The 20,334-nt window shown below is 39.8% G+C and overlaps 1 protein-coding gene across 1 annotated transcript in view; it reads left to right on the top strand.

Moving 5' to 3' along the window:
• The window catches only part of TRPM6 (transient receptor potential cation channel subfamily M member 6), a 140,926-nt gene extending 120,846 nt beyond the window's left edge, over positions 1-20,080 (top strand). The window contains exons 33-38 of the mRNA XM_056118745.1: positions 578-864; positions 1,259-1,341; positions 2,085-2,290; positions 10,357-10,408; positions 16,666-16,772; positions 19,212-20,080. Coding sequence (XP_055974720.1) covers positions 578-864; positions 1,259-1,341; positions 2,085-2,290; positions 10,357-10,408; positions 16,666-16,772; positions 19,212-19,345 — 869 coding nt within the window. The 3' untranslated portion in view covers positions 19,346-20,080. The remainder of the gene's footprint in view (positions 1-577; positions 865-1,258; positions 1,342-2,084; positions 2,291-10,356; positions 10,409-16,665; positions 16,773-19,211) is intronic.
• Positions 20,081-20,334: the final 254 nt, after the last annotated feature.

The raw sequence follows: 20,334 nt of genomic DNA on the forward strand, positions 1-20,334 counted from the left end.
AACACCAACTGAATGAAACCGTGCACTCTCAATGAGGATGCTGTTGCTTCTGACATTAAGACGATTTAAAAAAATGTATAAAGTTTACATATATCACATGCATGTGTATTAGAGTACACAATAGATATACTGCATTTTGGGGGCAGCACAGAAATGTCAAGGAAGATCTAATTAGGGAGAAAAGGTCTCATGAGATTCCTTAGGTACTATAAATAATGTCACAACAAACCTCGGATTAAAAGTATTTCTTTAGAAGTATTTGTCTTTAACAAGAAAAGCTCATCACCATGACTTTGATGGTTGTTTCTCATTACCATGAAAGAACAACTAAATGCTTATGCTGCATCCGATGCTTTTTAGTGTTGCTCCCCTGAAGGAACATCAATAAATGACAGCAAAACCTTCTCCTTCTCTTCTGATCATTTGCGAAGGTGAACTAGTGTGTGGGACCAGGCCTTCAATGCATGGTGTCCTGCATTGCCACCAGGCCCAGCTGAGTACAAGGTGCTAATCAGTCTGCTGCCTGGGTCCCAGATCAGGATGTGGCTGAGTGTCCCGCCCACCCTTGTCTTTGCAGCAGGGGAAGAAGTGACTGTCTATCGGCTGGAGGAGAGTTCCCCACTGAACCTTGATAAGAGCATGTCTTCTTGGTCCCAGCAAGGGAGAACGGCCATGATCCAGGTGCTGTCTCGAGAGGAGATGGATGGTGGACTCCGCAGAGCCATGAAAGTCATCAGCACCTGGTCCGAGGAGGACATTCTTAAGCCTGGGCAGGTTTTTATCGTGAAGTCCTTTCTTCCAGAGGTTGTGGAAACATGGCACAACATCTTCCAGGAGAGTACTGTGCTTCATCTCTGCCTCAGGGTAAGTCAGGGGCCTGGAGACCAGAAGAAGCAGAGTTCAGTCTACAATTGCATGTTCTTCTTGGAAGTGGTGGTGTTTTGTGCTTTTGGGGGGAGTTTATTGTTTCTTGCGAGGTCATACCCAGCAGCGTCCAGGGTTTACTGTGTGCTCAGGAAGCCACTCCTGGCAGTGTTCACAGGGCACCCTGTTTGGTGCTGAGGATCAACCTGGAATCTGCCACAGCCAAAGCAAGTGCCCTAACCTCTCCTCTGTCTTTGATTTTTTTGTCCTGTGAATTTTTTATTCTTGCAGTGGAAAGAGATGTGAGCTGAATAAGGCTAGAAAGCACATTTGGGAAACTCCTATTTATCTTGGTCACTAATAATAGGCATGTGACACACTCCTTATTTTGTAGGAAATTCAGCAACAGAGAGCTGCTCAAAAACTCATCTATACCTTCAACCAAGTAAAACCACAAACCATTCCCTACACACCAAGGTGAGGAAATGTTGGCACTCTTGGCCCCCCTTTTAAGTCGAAATACCTATCAATCTCTTCTCATCCTTGTTAATTGTGAGAAACTGCAAGCCGGTGGGAATTTCCCCATCACCTTATTTTGGAGGGTTATGCCTTCTATAGCTCTGGAGATTGTTAATACACATTTTAACCTTTCAGGGATATTTTTGCTTTACTAACCTAATTCATGTGAGCAAGCAGCCAAAGAAGTTCAGGCAGAGGCCAGGAATTACACCTTAATTACTTGAAATAGTGTATCCAGGGTCTGGGGACATGATGGTAGCAGCCCATTTCTATTTTCTGCATGATTTCTCTGTTAAATATGGTATAGAATTTAGGAAGTTTAGAAGAACAAACTCTAGTAACTTTCTCTTGAGAGCCTCCACCCACTTGCATTCATTTAGCAAGACAGATCATAATCTGGTGTTGAGAACTTGCAGCAAAGTTTTATTGTTTTATTTACAAGGAACTTTATAGAGCACAGAAAGAAAAGATGAATCCAGAACTCATAAAAGGGTTGGAAAGTTTCTCAAAGTGAAGGGAGGTGGTCAGCATGGGAAATAATACACCATTGCGTTCTGTCCTCTCTGTAGATACCAGAGACCTTGTGCATTGAGGTTGCATGAGACAGAGTTAGGTCATCTTCTCTGTTGCTGACTGGCAAAATATAAGTCCTGCTTTTGCTGCTTTGTGGGGTTCAATGGCTTCTTTTTCCCCCCTCACAGGTTCCTGGAAGTCCTATTAATCTACTGCCATTCAGCTAACCAGTGGCTAACCATTGAGAAGTATATGACTGGGGAGTTTCGGAAGTATAACAATAACAATGGTGATGAAATCGCCCCCAGCAGCACCTTGGAGGAGCTGATGTTGGCATTCTCTCACTGGACCTATGAGTATACTCGGGGCGAGCTGCTGGTTTTAGACATGCAAGGTGACTGTTGTTAGCCTTGGACTTCATTCCACACTCTGGAGGGAAAGCCCAGGAAACACGAACCAGGACACGCTTTCTCCATACCATTAGCCCTAGCGTTTGTCCACTGCTCTTTCTTCACATAGAGCCAGAGTTAATGTGATTTAATGGAGACAGTCCTGGACCGTGTGTGTGTGTGTGTGTGTGTGTGTGTGTGTGTGTGTGTGTGTGTGTGTGTGTTTCTAAATCTGAAAACTAAAAGATGGTATCCATTTTCTGAATTTACTTATTATATGTGAAACTGTCCAAAGTGGGGATAAGCAGATAAGTGTTCTGAGAAACTTTGTAAGAACCACGCTGGGCAATGTGTGGACTTCCTTATGAAGCTTTCAAGGGTGGTCTGAGCGTTTATTTTAAACACTGATGTCTGGCAAGCTATCCATGACGTATTCGATATGCCAAACACAGTAACAACAAAGTCTCCAATGGAGACGTTACTGGGCCCGCTCGAGCAAATCGATGAACAACGGGAGGACCGTGACCGTGACCGTGATGTCTGTTATATAGGAGACAAAGGTTATCATGAACAATATGCTAAGTTGTTCCCTGCTTACATCCAGGAGGATGTAATGCAGGATGCCTTAAGTGGAAAGATTCTTTAAAATATTGATGTAAATGGAGAATGATTTTTGTTCCGCATTTTCCAGTTTTATGGTATTACCTTGGAATTATGTTTATCGTAATAATAATATATAGACATGTATCAATTTTACACAAGAACATTTCAGTTCTGGGTATTTTTAATGACTTTGAGCCTGTTGCTTTAGCAGTTGATAATTTAGCATGTTTTCTTTGTTGTGTGCATTTCTATGACAGTTCATGAAAATACAAACTCCTGGAGGGAATGCAGTGCACTCTTATTTAATGGAAGCTTTTGATCAGGACATCTTTCCACTCTCAACACCTCACATGTGATTTATAATCCTGCAACACAGAACAGAGTATCTCTAGCAGGATTTCCTTGCAGGGACAGAACAAAATTTGTATTAAGGTCAAAGTGTAGACCCTGGGCTCACTGACTAGAGCTTTGGTTTTAAATAAGGGATTTAGCCCAGGAACCTGCAAGAAGTCATCTCATTTAATCCCAGAAACAGCACCCCGAGGTAAATATCATGGGGAATTTAGGCCCAGATACTTGAAATAACTTGCCCAAGGTTGCACAGCGATTAGGGGGAAGCAGGATACAGACTTAAGCTGGTTTGACCATCCATGTTCTTCCCTTCATGCTGTACTGACTTTTCTTTCTCTATAAATATCATACCCACGGGGAATAACTGTTCTGGTTCATTTGAAATGATCGGGCCTGTTTTTGTTCTCTCTGAATTTCCCAGCTCTCTAGTCCTGTGATTCTGTACCCAAAGCAGACTTAAAGGCTGGTGAGAGTTGAGATCGGAATCCTGGGGCGCTGTGAATGATGTCTATTAAGGCTGCAAAGCCATTTTTGATTGAAATGTATGCCTTGTGCTCGTGGATGCTCAGATACTTTAAATACACACACACACACACACACACACACATCTTCACATATGTGTGTGCGTGCCTCTGTCCTTCCAGATCTGTGATTTTTACAAGGTTGAATCATATTTATAACACGAAAACACAATATTTTAGGATGCAGTATAAATAAAGTCAAGATGATTCAGCCTTTAAACCAGCAAGTACTTGATCCATGTAAACCCAGCACACTGATGCCCAAGGCGATTTGCTTTTGTTGCTCATTTTGGGTTGATTGTTTTCATCTGTACTTGAGTGTCTGTGCTCTGAATTTTGGGTGGAGTTGTTTCAAAAGCAAAAACAGAAACAAACAAACAAAAAACAACCAAAGAGAAACTTTAAGGAATTAATGATGACTCTTCAGTGTGTTTTATATTCTGCTTGAATAGGTTTTTATTTAATGATGTTTATGTTTGGAGAGTTTTATGTCTCTTAGTAATCCAAAGTGACATTAAACAGAACAAATGCTGTGTTGATAGTCTGGGGGGAAAAGGGAATTAACTTTATTCTTTTACTGGGCAATTATGTGAATTACTGAAATAGTCCACTCCAAATAAACTATGTCAAAACATTGACCTTCAAAGGAGGAAAGAGTAAGCATCATAGAATGGATTTGCAGAAGTTGAGATACTTACTGGAAAGTTTTTGCCAATTGTCTAGGCCTGAATTTGTAAAAGAACATGAATCCTATAATAGTAATTATAGGCAGTTAAATTACTGCTAGTAGCTAACAGTTATAAGTATTTCATGCCAGACATTTGGCTAAAGACTTACGTGTATCATCATATTTAATCCAAACCAGATTGGCAAAGAACCATGGAAGAATATAATATATTCTTAAAATATCTTACTGGCTTTTGGTCCAGTTTTGTGTTATATTTAGTTGGATAGCATTTCTCATCTTCGGAGAAATGCTGTACATTATTTGTTTGGTAAAGAGAAGAGATGGAAAGAACAATTAGCAGGAGTAAGGAGAAACTCTACGGTTTCAGTATTGGGGTCCGAATCCCGACTCCACCAGAAAGTAGCTGAGTAATTAGGGGATGATCATTCTTTTTCTTCATTTATAAGTGGGGAAGAGAATATTAATCACTTAGCTCCTAGAGTTGTCCAGAGACTGAAATAAGACCATTTACCAATATTCAAAACCTCAGTAGACATCAGTTATTGTTGTTAGTATTAATCTCCATGTGGCTTTTCAAAATGGAGGTTAATATTCATTTGTGGGGAGTCTGCTCTTAGCACTGAGGTCTTAGGCGCACTTCAGGGAGAGCCCAGCTTTGGCCTCTTAATTTGTTTGCTTTGGCTCTTTATTGCTTTTCAGATAAGAAGTTATAAGAAGCAGGCAGTATTTTGTTTTGGTCTCTTCTTTTCTTTGCCTTTTTTTCAAGGGTGTGACAGTCATCATCCTGGGGATTGTCACACAGTGCCAAAAAGCTGAACTCTCAAGAAGGATTTCATCAGTTTTTGATCACTAAAATTATCCAGTATTTTTTCAGTCTTGTTATGTGTGAGAATACTTCATATGAGAGCCTTAATAATCATTACCTGTAGTGTAACATTTAATTCCAAGAATTGGGAAATAGCTGTTGCATTTCAAATTACAGTGCCTGTGAAATTTTTTAAAACTTCACATATATAAAATATATTTTATATATGTCAATATATATAAAATATATGTAAAGTATATTTTATATATCAATATGTATATAATATATAAATAAAATAAATCATATATATAAAATATATATTTCCTCCCCTTTTGTTTTTGGGCCACACCTGGAAGTGCTCAGAGATTACTCCTGGTTCTGCACTCCAGGATCACTCTTGGCAAGCTCAGTGGACCATATGGGGTGCCAGTGATTGAACCGAGGTTGGCCCCATCCTGTAGGAAGTACTCTACCCACTGTACTATAGCTCTGGCCCCCTCATGTCTATATTTTTAAGGAGCCTTTGGAGATGCTATAATTTTTGTTCCCCAGAGTAAGTTTTCAGAGTAAGTCAGCATTTGCGTCAGCAGCTTTGTAAGAAATTAATTCTCCTGCCACGAAAAAGGCAGCTTATTTCCATAGATGTAGAAATGGACTGACTTATCTCAATGTGGTTGGGATCAGAATGTAAGTCTCTTGGTTTCTCAAAGAAGTAGGCTATAATATTGTCAGTAATACCCATCCACAAGCATTTTCTCTTTTAGAGCCTTTAAAGAGAGCTCATGGGGTTTTTTAGTTGTTAAAATGTCTTATTTTCCCCAAGTTTCTTACTGTCTAGGAGAATAAATAAGTAGGACGAGAGCCACTGTGAAAACAGCCAGTTGGGTGTTCCTATGAAGCTTCCGGGAGGCCAGGGTGGTCGTGGCATGGACCGTGTGTGTTACCAGGCTGTGTGTGCGCAGTAGGCTGTATTACTGATTCTCTGGTCTGCTCTCTATTTCACTCATTGGCCCTTTGCTGTTACTTGAGACTCCCAATTATATGTTTAACCATTTATCCACTGAACTTTCAGATTGGGTCTAGGGATCTAAAGATCTGTGGATATTTTTTATGCTCATTCGTATAGAAGGACCAGTTTATTAGAAGCCATGGTACTTTAAGGAAATGAGATAATCAGAACATGATTTCACCAGTGGTTAAAAAAAGACACAGTATTCAACTTCACAAGAAATGTTGATTTTTGATAGCATAACAATAATTAAAATATAAGCTGATATTTAAAAAACATTCTCTTAGGGGCCAGAAGGATAGTACAGCAAGCAGGGCTCTTGTCTTGCATGATGCTGACCCAAATTCTTTCCCTGGCATTCCCTTTGGTCCCTTCCCGGCAGGACTAATTCTGAGTGCACAGCCAACCTTAACTGCTGAGCTTTGCTGGGTATGGCCCCCAAACCAAAAAAAAAAAAAATCCCCAAAAAACCAAAAACCAAAACAAATTCTCTTGTCTAAATCAGTTTGTACATAATAGCTCATTTAATCCTCTCAGTAGTAACCCTCACATTATTATTTACATTTTTGTATGATAGAACTGGTATTTGGAGGCCAGAGAGACCTCTCAATAGGTTAGAGTATGTCCTTTGAATGCAGAAGGCCTGGGTTTGATCCTCAGCAGTGCATAATCCCCCGAGTATGGCCAGGATTAGCCCCCAAGCACTGCTGGGATGTTGCCCCAAACCCAAATCCAACCCAAAATAAGCAATTTTGTGTTCTGAGAGATTAAAAGTACCTGAGTCATACAACTAGAAATTAATAGGGACAAAAGTGGAATCAGATCACAAGCCTGTGATTGAAAGTAAAAGTGTGCTGATTTTATTTTTTACTTATTCACTGTGATTGCAAAACTGTTGTAACAGAGTTTCGGACACTCAATGTTCCAGCACCGAACTCACCAGCAGGGTCAATGTCCCTCTGCCAATGAACCCAACGTACCCTACTACCTACTACCTCATCTCCTTAGCAAACTCATTTTTAAAAATTGCTTATTATAATTTGGATTACATGCTTACAGTAGTGTTACCTCACCTCCACATAACCAAAATGTCCAGGACCCTTGACCAAGGCCCTTAGAGAATTTTGACCCCTAATAAAAATTCCATTTTTCCCCCCAAGTAGTAATACATCTTTAGATTATGTGCTTAATTCCCAGTTTAAATTTGCAGCTTAGTCAAGCATCTGCTTCAAACTTTTCTCATTGCTGAAAACTGCAGGCTCAAACATCTGAGCTTAAACAGGCAGAGAATTTGTAAACTTGGACTAGCTTTCTGCCTGCTCTTTGCTTGTGTACTATTTAAAGAAGTTGTATCTCTCCAGGATGTTCCTTCTTATATTTGTAATGAGAAAAAAGATAAAGTTTCAGCTTCTCTCAGTGCTTTTTTTCTTAAAAGAATAACGATTAGTGGCTGGAAATATAGTACGGCGGGCAGGGTGATTGCCTTGCTCGTGCCGACCTGGGTTTGATTCCCAGATACTTATAGGGTCTTCTGAGCCCCACCAGAAATGATTCCTGAGCGCAGAGCCAGGAGTAAGCCCAGAGCATTGCCAGGTGTGGCCCCAACAACAAAACCCTCAAACAAAAAGAATAATAAAGGGCAAAACAAAATCACTACACATCCTACTCTATAAGCCTTCCCCTTACTTTCTTTTTTCTATTCAGAACTCTGTTCCAGGGTCCCGGGAGTGTCCCCAGTGATACGTGGCAACCCAAATGCTTGGGCTCAGCTTTGTTGGGGGACATGAGGACAATATCAACTGGTGCTGGGAATGGGTGCCATATGCAGAGAATTGAACTTGGCTCATCTTGTGCACACAAGGCATACACCCATGACCCTGATGTCTCTCCCTGGCCCAAACTTCTTACCTTTCTAAGTGTGTAAAGATCACTCATTTAGAAAGTTCTAGTGGGATCACACTATCAAAACGCATTTCAAATTAATACCCAAGAATAGCCGAGATCAGTACCAGGAGGATTACTCCATGGCTTAAATGCCAGCCGGGCATTCTAGGGGAAAGGGCAGCTCAGATAGAGAATGGAGCACCAAATAAAGGGTGTTTGGAGGATCCTCCAAAGATGGGAGATGCATGTTGAAAGTAGACTATGGACTGAACATGATTGTCACCCATTGCCTCTTTTGCAGACCACAACACCCAATAGGAGGGAGAGAACAAAAGGAAATGCCCTGCCACAGAGACAGGGTGGGATAGGGGGGATGGGGGTGGGAGGGATACAGGGATCCATGGTGGTGGAAAATGGGCACTGGTGGAGGGATGGGTACTTGATCATTGTATAATCAAAACCCAAGCACAAAAATTTGTAAATCTACAACTGTACCTCATGGTGTTTCACTAATAAAACAAACAAACAAACAAACAAACAAAAAACTCCCTCCTCTTCAAAAAAAACAAATAAAAAAATTCCCTCCTCTTCCCCCAACTCCCCTCTTTGTTGTTGAATGACAGGAAGTGACACCTTGGTTGGGATGCCCACTTTCTTTCTCATGCCAGGAGTGATCACTCTCATCATATGGGTGAAGCTGGGTATTCACCTGTTGGCCTCCAGGCTGCCAATTGGTCCACTAAACCACTACATCCTGTGGCTCCTATATATCTGGTTTAGAAAATATATATCTGTATGTCTTATTTATCTAATACTTAAGGTATACAGTCACATTTTGACTGGTGAATGATGTTGCCATGAAAACAGATATGCAAATATACATTTAAATACGTGCTTCATCTTCTTTGGATAAATGCCTCGGAGGACTATCATTGACTCATACAGTCGTTCCCTTTTACTTTACTTAAAAAAATTCTTCATACCATTTCTCATAACGGCAATACGAACTACCACCTGCATTTTATAACAGAGATTTACTTTGGGTCTTATACTTGTTTTGATAAGTGTTAGCTTTAAATTATCCTTGCTTGTTTAGGTGTCATTTTTGTTTTTAGGTGAGCACAGCCAGTGGTGCTTGGAACTTACTCCTGTCTCTGAGCTTAGGGATCACTCTTGGTGGAGTTTGGGGTACCATATGGGATGCTGTAGATGAACTGGTGTCAGCTGCATCAAGGCATGTGCCCTGCCCACTGTAAAAGCTCTCCAATCTCTGATATCATTTTTTTAAAAAAGAAGTAAATTTATTATTATATATTTTTGCTTTTTGGGTCATACCCAGCTATGCACAGGGGTTACTCCTGGCTCTGCATTCAGGAATTACTCCTGGCAGTGCTCAGGGGACCATATGGGATGCTGGGAATCGAACCCAGGTCGGCTGTGTGCAAGGAAAACATCCTATCCGCTGAGCTATCATTCCAGACCCAAGAAGTAAATTTTTATCAAAGAATAAAGTACATTAGGGAGAGTACATTAAGCATCCACCTCAAAAAATTTATACAAATAAGCACATGCATAATTAATACATCAAACAAGAATTTGGGGTATTCATATTATTCTATTTCTATATGCTAGATATATGGTATTTGATGTGAGGCTGACATATTAGAGATTGTAGCTACAGGAACATATAATATTCCCCTCTGGACACTGAGGGACACCATCTAAGGGCACTGTGGACTTATGGGAGGGACACAGATTTTGGTTCTCTGCTTGAATTCCGACATCACTTTTTGTGGACTGTGTAATCTCTGACAGTGCTAAGTCTCTTTGACCTTCAGTAAAATGAAGTTATAAGAATGCTAATGGTAGCTTTATGATTATAAGGAATTAGAGAAAATACGATGAGAATGTCTAATAAATGAGGGTGGTAAATAAATAAACAGATACCATTAATAGTAATTGTGAACATATGAACATACTATGAACAATGGTGTGGAAGTTTATTTTAAGAGGGGGTTGTAGGAGATAGTGCGTTACTTAAAATTTTAAACATGTCGGTATAATTATCATAGTACATTTAGTTCACGTGGTGCTTAGTTTACTACAGGGTGGATATATGTTTAAAGAAGTAAGCTGAAAATTATTATTTGGTTGAATTTGTAAGAAAATGAAATTCTCATTTCTAAATGTGTTTTCTTTTTCGTTTGGAGGTGTTGGTGAAAATTTGACAGATCCATCAGTTATAAAGCCTGAAGACAAACAGTAAGTTAACTCAGAAAATTACAGTAACACATGATACATGTGCTTAAGAAAATTCTTTTTAAACATTTATATTTCTTGCCTAGATCCTAGAATGGTTTTCTAGAAGGTTTATATATATTACACACACACACACACACACACACACAAAGTTTTAAAAACACAGCTTAGGAAGTGGTGGCTAAATAAAAATATGGAAATAAAGTTAGATTATATCTGGAGAAATACGTATAAGCAGACATTATAAAGGCCAAGGTAGTGATCAGATTCATGTTGTCTATTTGAATTTTAGATTTCTAGTGGTCCAAACAACAGAGAAATATGGGTGAGTTCAGTCTGCATAGACTTTGATGTGGAAACAATATCCTAGAAGCGCTGTTTTCTTTGTTGTCACGGCAGCATCCCTGCATCTTTTTGTGGGCAGTGCCTTCCATTGCAGCTATAGAAAATGACAGCTGAGAGCAAGCAGTGAGGTAGTGAGCACATCCACAAGTGGTCAAAACAAGGGGGCTTAAATATGAACATCAGATGGCCTGTCTTCATTCAGAACTGAAGTTTCAATTTGATGGAGGATGAATCATCTGCCCGTCATTCAAATCCAGATATTCCTTCTTTTTATTCCGTAAGTAGGCTTTTGATTGAGAAGGCTTGGCAGTAGAGGATTTGAGGCTCTATTTTTCTGTCAAAGGTAGAGGAGAAAAAAAAAGAGGTGCAGAGTTGGTTAAGGACTGACCAATATGGGCAAGTGACAGTGGTCCTCTAACAGGACAGTCACTAGGAAAGCTTGTTAAAACACAGACGGTTACTCCGCACCCACCCCTGCTCTGCCCTGCTTTTTGCTTTCTGATTCAGTGGGTCTAGAGTGAAAACAAATGCTATAACGAATTACCAGGTGGTTCTCTTTTTTTCACCCCTTCTTGGGAGCTTCTCACAGCTGATTGTTTGGGGAACTTGTGCTGGAATCAAACTCAGACCTTCTGCATGCAAAGATGTTTTCGAGCCCATTGAGCTATACCCTCTAACCCCCATGTGATTTTAACTTTGCTGGTTCAGAGACCACACTCAAGGAACTGTTAGGATACACGTTTCTATTTTTTAGTTAACCTAAGTGTTTATACTTGACCCTGAGTTGTAGAAACAATATTTCCAAAGTGGGTTATTCCTAAACAAAATAATTAGAATGTCTTACTTTTCCTCCCCTAGGGCTATAAAAAAAGGTAAAACCCCCTTTTCCCTCTTTTTGGGTGATGCTCAGGGGCTACTTCTGGCTCTCACTCAGGAATTACTCCTGGCAGTGCTGAAGGACCACATGGGATCCTGGGGATGGAACATGGGTCGGCCATGTGCAAGGCAAATTCCCTATGGGCTGTAATATCGATCCAGCCCCAAATATTCACTGTTTTAATGCTGCTTTCTGTCACAGAGTAGTTTTAGTCTGTACTTATCTGAAGGACTCTATGCAATAGTCTGTCTAAAAGTATCTTAGCTTTGTAGGGGAGGACTAGGTGAGCCAGAGTAGATGAAATGGATCTAAATTGTTTCTGTGCATCTAAGTCCTATGAAACTTGATGGTGAGTTTTTTTTTTTTGGTCCTAACTTCGTTATTTTTCATTTTAGCTGAAAGAATATTATTTTTTCAGTAGTTCTGTGTGCCCCTGGTCTTTAATAGGAACCCTTTACTCTAAATGAAACTTTGAGAACTTGCAATGAGAACTTTGTGCCCATGTGATGCACCAAGTATATGTGGACTTTTTTAAATTAAATTTCGATATTAGCATATGCCCTGAATAGTGCTTTTAGAATTGTAAGAAGATGATAGTCTTCCATTTAATAGTTGAATATTTAATTGCATTCTATAAGCCTGTAGGTCTCAATTTCTATTAAGCTTGCCTGGAATATTTTATAAGAAGATGCTCATAATTGTTGTCAGATATGACTCTCCAAACATAGAACTCAGATATCTATATTTTTTTGATAGTTATTCATGTGATTTTAGTGGGCATTCAGGGATGGGGATCTGTCTTCTAGCAAACTATTATTTATTTTTATTTTTAAAATCTTTTTTGCCTTTTCTTTTTTTTTAAAAAAATTGAATCATTGTGAGATGCAGTTACAAAGCTTTCATGTTGAGTTTAAGTCATAAAATTTCGAACACCCATCCCTCCACCAATATACATTTTCTACCACCAATGTCCCCAGTATCCCTCCAGCCACCTGCTGCCTTTATAGCAAACACTTTCCTTTTTTATTCTGTCTCTATTCTTGGACATTATGGTTTGCAATACAGATACTGAGAAACCATCATGTTCGGTCCTTTGCCTACTTTTAGCGCACATCTCCCATCCTGAGCGGTACCTCCAACCATTATTGACTTAGTGATCCCTTCTCTTTCCCAACTGCCGTCGCCCCCAGCACATGAGGCAGGCTTCCAACCATGGAGCAAACCTCCTAGCTCTTGTTTCTACTGTCCTTGGGTATTAGTCTCATAACTATGTTATTTTATATCCCACAAATGAGTGCATCCATTCTATGTCTGTCTCTCTCTTTCTGACTCATTTCACTTAGCATGATACTCTCCTTGTCCATCCACTTGTAAGCAAATTTTATGACTTCATCTTTTCTAACAGCTGCATAGTATTCCATTCAAACTATTATTTCTAATGACTTGAGGATAGGAACTCTGGCACTGATAGAGTAGCATCCCTGTCACCTGCCTGGTGTTGTGGGGCCAATTAATTTAGGGCTTAGGTATTAAGGCAGAATTAATAAGAGAACCTATTATTTTCCATTGGTGGCACATTGCATGTGATTGGACTAGTGAAACCCAATTCCAGCTACCTTCTCTGTGTTAAACCTAGCTACACAATATATGGGCCATGGACCAGTACCACCACCACCACCACCTGGGAGATACAGAATATCAAGGGCCTTCGTAGACCTACTGAATGAGAATTTAAATTTTCACAAACTTGAAAATTTGTCAGTCTTGCAACATTAATTTTAATTTTAAATTAAAGTTTGAGAAACCCCAGTTTATTTATTTATTTTTTCTTTTTGGATCACACCCGGTGATGCTCAGGGGTTACTCCTGGCTCGCTCTGTACTAAGGAGTTACTCCTGGCGGTACTCAGGGGACCATATGGGATGCTGGGAATCGAACCCAGGTTGGCCGCATGCAAGGCAAATGCCCTACCCTCTGTGCTATCTCTCCAGCCCCGAGAAACCCCAGTTTAAGCTAGTGCTTTCACATTTGCATTTTCACCCTCAACAGCAGCTTTGCTAGCAAGTGTCTTCAACTCTATTTCGCAAATGGGAAGGAAGATAGTAGGTCACAAAGATGCTAACGGTCCTTTTAGTGGAAGGGGCCAACACGAGTCAATGAGATAGTTTTCTACTCCAAAGATGCTTCGGTGGTGGAAATCTGTTATTGTCTTTAATCTCTTTACTTCTCTCAGTGTTTTGCCTGTGAAGACAGAGTTTCCTCCAAATTCTATTTGGCCTCTCCTCTTGGTTTGTTGGAAGCTATCTCAGTTATTGTTTGTTTGGGATTGTATAATTTTACTTACTGCTTTAATGATTTTGGGTTTACCAAGCACGCAGGGATGGTGATGTGCTTTTCAGCAAATCTCTGTATCCAGGACACTAATCAGTTTTTATGTGCAGGTGGAAACTGCTTTTCCTGCACCGTGAAAAGTCTGGAAAACTTTTATAAATTTAAAAATCATTCTATTTTTTTAAACATTTTTTAAAAGTTTTGCTTGATATTTTATTTATTTATTTATTATTGAATCACAGTGAGATATAGAGTCACAAAATTGTTCATGATAGGATTTCAAGTCACATAATATTCCAACACCCGTCTCTTCACCAGTGTACATTTCCCACCATCAATGTTTTCAGTGGAAAACCATTTTTAACAAATGTGGTTCTTTGGGATCCCAAGGGGGAGGTAGGTTGTAGGGGTAGAGGAAGTGAATGTCCTTACAAACTTCATTTCCTTCTCTTCTGCATGGGGCCAGGTTGAATCACTTGTGCGCATTTAATTGTGATTTGATTATTATGTCGTTTATTCGTCGATTGCCTTGAGCAGGCACCAGTAACGTCTCCTTCGTCCTAGCCCTGAGATTTTTTTTTTTAAAGTGCCATATTCAAGGCTCTTTCAGAGTTAGGAGAATGAGACCCTTCATTGTTACTGGTGTTTGGCATATTGGGTACGCCACGGGGAGTTTGCCAGACTCTGCTCTGTGGGCAGGTTACATTCGGTAGCCTGCCAGCTTGTCCAAAGTAGGAATGAGATGATAAGATGTCGCGCGGGTGCTTCCGGGAGCTGGGTTTTATAGTCTCTGAGTCTTGGCCAGTGATGGGATTATACGGCGCCAGGGGGCCAGTTGGTTGGTGTGACCCCCGCCTACTGGAGTTTGGAGGATCTGGGTGGCGGATGCTCAGCCCCGATCCGAGTAGGCTTGGAGATTTCAGCCCCAGGATCCCTGGGATCCTTTGTCCTTAACTTGCACAAAGCATGTAGAGGGAAATTATTTAGCTTCAAGCTTTCATCTGCGCATCTAAGTTGGGGAGATTTCTTTACTTTACTGGAAGGATGGAATTGGTATGTGTGGAAGGCAAAGAGTGAGATATTACAACAGGATCTTACAAAAGAGACTAACAGAGAAATTCTTCATGTCTAACCTTTGGTTAGTTTGTTTGTTTTTTGGCGGGAGAGGATGGAATTTGGGGTCATACCTGAAAGTGCTCAGGGCTTACTTCTGGCTCTGTGCTCAGGGATCATTGCTGGTGGTTCTTGGAAAACTATATGTGGTACTGGAGATAAAACAAGTCAGCTGCATGCAAGGCCTGCGCCTTGAACCCTTGTACTGTCTCTCCAGCAGACACGTTGCAAAAGTGGAAGAAAAAACACTTTCTCCTTTTACTTTACAGGCAGCATAGATCTCTAGCACAAATATCAAGTTAAACTTTTTTTCTCTACATTCAATTTCACCTTATTGAAGTGCTTTCTTACCAGCTGAACTGAGAGAGAAAGAGAGGAATAGTTAACAAGAGGCAATTTACACAGCCAGTAAATACCACCAGAGCTGTATTCTGTCAGGGCGATTGAGTGACCAAGAAAGTTAATCCTGGGTGTTTGCTCACTTTGTCTTCCCAAGAGGTTTTAGCTACCTACTCGCCACAGTGCAGAGAGGCAATCCGAGATCCAGTTGACATCAGCCCTCATTCTGAGTTTGGCATGTCTTCAGAGCCTGTTGTTCTGCCAAAAGGAAGTGGAAATTGAGATAAATGTTTCAATACTCAGATGGAAAAAAAAAGTTCGTTTTTACACCACGTCCTTTTGGAGAAACCACATTCCTTAGAAGCAAAGTTTATTGTTTCCTTTTGTGATAGTTTGCTTTTTTCTTAGGACATGGTATTTAAGACCAGTAATTAAGTTCAGACTTTCAAATGGTACTGTTTCTCCCTCGCATATCGTTAAACCCAAATTTTGTTTCATAAAGTTTTCCGTTGAAGTGTTTCTGGTGGGCTGTGTTTTATACATTCTTAAGACTAATGAAGGGGGTGATCTGATAATAGGACGTTGATCATAGATCGGTTGAAGGTCCTTGATAGCTACGAAGTATTCCAAATGTGTGTGGCGCACACTGACTACTTCTGCATTTAGCATATGTTGTTTACTTTCATAAGCATTGTCTAATGAAACTTGTCTTTTGACACAAATCTCAGCAATTGCATTTTGCAGCTCTAAAAGAACCATGAGTACCGGATGCAGGGGTTTTGCTGGGCATTTGGGTTTGAGGGCATGATTCTATTTAGAAAAGTATCTGGATTTGAAACAATACATATGCATCTTTTTTTTGAAGGTGTGTTCCAATAGCAAATTTATTTTACTTTATCTTTCGGGGATTCTCATTGAACATTTGGTCTTGAATGTCATTCTCTCACCCCATATGCATTAAAAAGGGTCCCACTGTATTTTGTTTTAATGTGGTACATAGAAAATTCACTCTTCTATCAGCTTAGTGTTGGAATGAGTTTCACAGTAGGTCTTGGAGTTGGGCACAAAGATTTAAGTGCATTTGAATTTTAAATTTGCAAACCTAACATTGTTGTTTCTCCAAAGTGCTCTGTTCTTTGTTGGCTGCTTCAAGTTTACTGGGTTACTACGGGATACTGTTCGGTATCTCAGAGAATCCTAGTTGAGCTCCTTTTTCTGAGCTGTGATCTAATTGATATTCTGATATTTCCTCTAGATCAAGAGGAATGGTGTTTGGACCAGCCAATTTAGGGGAAGATGCAATTAGAAACTTCATTACAAAGCATCGTTGCAACTCTTGCTGCCGGAAACTCAAACTCCTTGGTATGCCCTAAACAATCTTATTTTCCTTTAAGAAAATCTCCCATCGAACAACATCCTTTGTAACCTCGGATGGAGTAGGAAATCTTAACCACATTTTTATCTCATTCGCAGTCAACGCCTGACTTTCTGACTGCAAATTTTTCAACTCTCTAAAGGGATTAAAAGGACAGGGATTTACTTCGGGTTCTGCCAAACTGTGATAAAACAACATTGGACCCAGTACTTGTCACAGTCTCTCCAAGGGAAAAGTTCCACCAACTTAATTGGGGTAAAGTTGGACCAAGGCAGATCTCTGCCCCTGGCCCCTCTTTGAATTCTGTGTGGGGCCTGCAGTTCCTCTATTTTGTTCTTCGTACTCATTGGACATTTGGGAGGGTGGAGTATGGAGGGAAACACCTGTCAATAAAAGTGCTTTTCTCTGTTGAAACCTCCCACTTTAAATGCACTTTGCTATATATATTATATGTATAGAAAATATGTACATATATTTAAAAAATCCAATTTGATAATTTGGCACACTTTTCTGAAAGCAGTACAGTTACTGTAGAAAATATTTCTAGCATAAAAGCAAGCAGCTGGAGGTCTGTGCCCCTCAGACTGGTGATCCCACCTCTTTTGAATTCTCTTCTTTTGTCTCAGGAGGGATGCTTTATGTCTTCTTATATTATACTATTTTTCTTAGGTCATAACCAGTGTCCTTAGAGTGGAATGTCACATATTTTAACTGAGTAGGCCTTTTTGACTTAGAGAAAATGATCACACCCTGAATTGTAAGTCCGCTGAAGATCACAGATCCTTGTAACCTGGAGAGAGTCAATATAAATTTACAACAAAGAAGGGCAATTTCTAATCTTGTTGGAGTTGGAGGTAGGAAGGAGCTCTTGAGGGCAGGGGCTTGAACTGAGTCTATGGGAGGAAGGAGAGTGAAGGTTTAACTCACTCCTTTCCTTTCTGAGCCAGTTAACTGTTCTGTATGATTAAAGTGGAGGTTCTTGGGTTTTGTTATTTTTTTTGAACCTACCTTGATAGCTTTTGAATCAGCAATTCAGTAATTACTCTATCACAAAACCTAACTAATGTTTCCATTTGAAACTCCAGTTAACACATGTTAGTAAAAGCTAGAAGAAATAATGTCATTTGCTTAAACATTCGGTTTTCTGTGTTAAACAATAATTAGCCTGTAAAATGATATTCAGGATGATTGTTTTCTTTTAAATTTTATTTATTTATTTATTTTTATATTTAGAGAAGAGAAACAGGTTAAGATAATGAATGAGATCCAGAAGCAGATAGGTTAAGTCCTCATATTAATTCTGCTTCTTTTTTTTTCTTTCAACTAAGTATGTGACCATGGGCTCCAGTTTTCTTATTTGCAAAGTGTGGTGGTGGAGGTGGTGTGTATGTGGTGCTAAAACTAATCTCATAAGGTTGGTGTGAGAATTAAAGTAATTTATGGGAAAAAATAAATAATTTATGGATATTTTCAGTGAATGTTGGTTAGTATTAAGCTGGACTGTTTTTAGTTTATGTCTAGATGATCTGAGTTTAAAAAATAATATAAAGAATTTATGTTGAAAGTTAAATAATTTAATAATTGAACAATAGATATTGTTGTTATGTAGTATAGGAAATCAGGTGTTTGTCTTATATGCAGTTGACCCTGGTGTCACATACTGTCTCCTGAGCAGATCCAGAGATCATTCCTGAACACAGAACCTGGAGTAACACCTGGGTACTTTTGGGTGTGCCCTTCACAAGCGCCCCCCAAATTTAATAATAGAGAATAAAAAGGTGCACAAACATTTAAAGCTAATATAGATTATATATTTATAATATATAAATATATTTTAATATTTTTATATAAAATAAAACATTAATAAAATGTTTTATTCCTCTATATATTTATCTCTGAAGGTTGCCTCTATCAATGTTTTCTTTTATTAATCTCCATTGCAAATTGAAGGAACCTTAGGAAGAAGATGATCTAGTAATTGGATGAGTCTTTCCTAGGTTGTACTAACTCTGAAGTACAACTTTGTGGTGGTGTTTCAAAGTTGTGCCACTGAAATTTTGAGTTCATCATTTTTTTCAGCCCGATCTCTGTCCATCATTAAGCAGTGAAAATGCCTTATTTCTAGTTTAGCCCCATTTATCTTGGGCCAGGTTGTGCTAATAGGGCACAATGTATTGAAACAAGCAACTGAAACTTTCCTTCCCAGCCCCAGTGAACACAGCTTAAAAGAGAATTGAGCACTTAGAATTAAATCTGGACTTTGAGGATGGAAATAATAGTTTGGATATGAGGATTTGAGTTTAATATATTAGTGCCTGAAGGAAGTAGAGGCCTCTCTGAGCACTTGGTAGGTCTTAAATTTCTGTCTATCTGTGTAGATACTGTGTTCTAAAGGATCCTCTATAACCATCTTGTCTTCCTTGCAGATTTGAAAAGAAATGACTACTCCCCTGGAAGGATCAGTTCCAGCTATGGACTTGAAATGAAAATAGAACCAACTGAGGGACCTCCAGAAAGGGAAAAGAGTAGGCATTCTCCAGAAGATCTCACACGACTGTGAAAAGGAAAGAGATAAGACAATAGGTGATCTAGCCCTCCCTTCCATGAACTCTTTGGTCAAGTCAGTTGATGGACCAACCGAGACTACATCAGAACCTCTTCAGGATGGCCTAATCTGCAGGCCTTGGCCACGCTGTACGAGCCTCATGTCTCTGCTCTGTCTCAGAACCCGACTGATGTAGAATGTAAGGTGCTTTGTTTGTATCCGTCATCCTCAAGTTGTATGGGAAGACACTTGGACAGGAACAGCTGGGACTCCTGGTTCTTTGTACCTCATTGCTTTAGCTGTTCTCTTAGAACCCTTGAAGCAGAATGAATGTCAGGCACTAAGGAAATGAGGGAGATTAATTTATTTTCTCACTGTGTGTGAAGACTCTAGTCCCCACTCCAGCCTCATCACCTCTCCCCATTTTGTATGATGTATATATGTACATAAATATGTTCTTGACTTCCGCCCTCTTCCATTTCCGTGGGATAAGGCTTCGAATAATAACAAGAAAGATAATGGGAGGAGGGTATAATTGCAGATTGCACACTTCTGTATGAACTAACCAGTAAAAAAGTGTCCTGGTAATATCTAAATAAATTTGAGGAATTATAAGGGAATCATATAATGCCTGGCCATTTCAGGTTTTTCTTAAAGAAAACAAAGGGACATCTGAGACAAATGACCCTATACCCCTTTAATCTAGGGTCACGGTCACGGTCACGGTCCTCCCATTGTTTATCGATTTGCTCGAGCGGGCCCAGTAACGTCTCCATCGTGAGACTTGTTGTTACTGTGTTTGGCATATTGAATACGTCATGGGGAGCTTGCCAGGCTCTGCCCTGCAGGCGAGATACTCTCAGTAGCTTGCCGGGCTGTCCGAGAGGGGTGGAGGAATTGAACTCGGGTTGGCCATATTGGCTGTGTGCAAGGCAAACGCCCTACCACTGTGCTATCGCTCCGGCCCCCTAATCTAAAGTAATAAGGATACATACAACAAGAAA

The sequence above is a fragment of the Sorex fumeus genome, unplaced genomic scaffold (genome assembly GCF_029834395.1).
Source record: "Sorex fumeus unplaced genomic scaffold, SorFum_2.1 ptg000038l, whole genome shotgun sequence".
NCBI lineage: Eukaryota > Metazoa > Chordata > Mammalia > Eulipotyphla > Soricidae > Sorex > Sorex fumeus.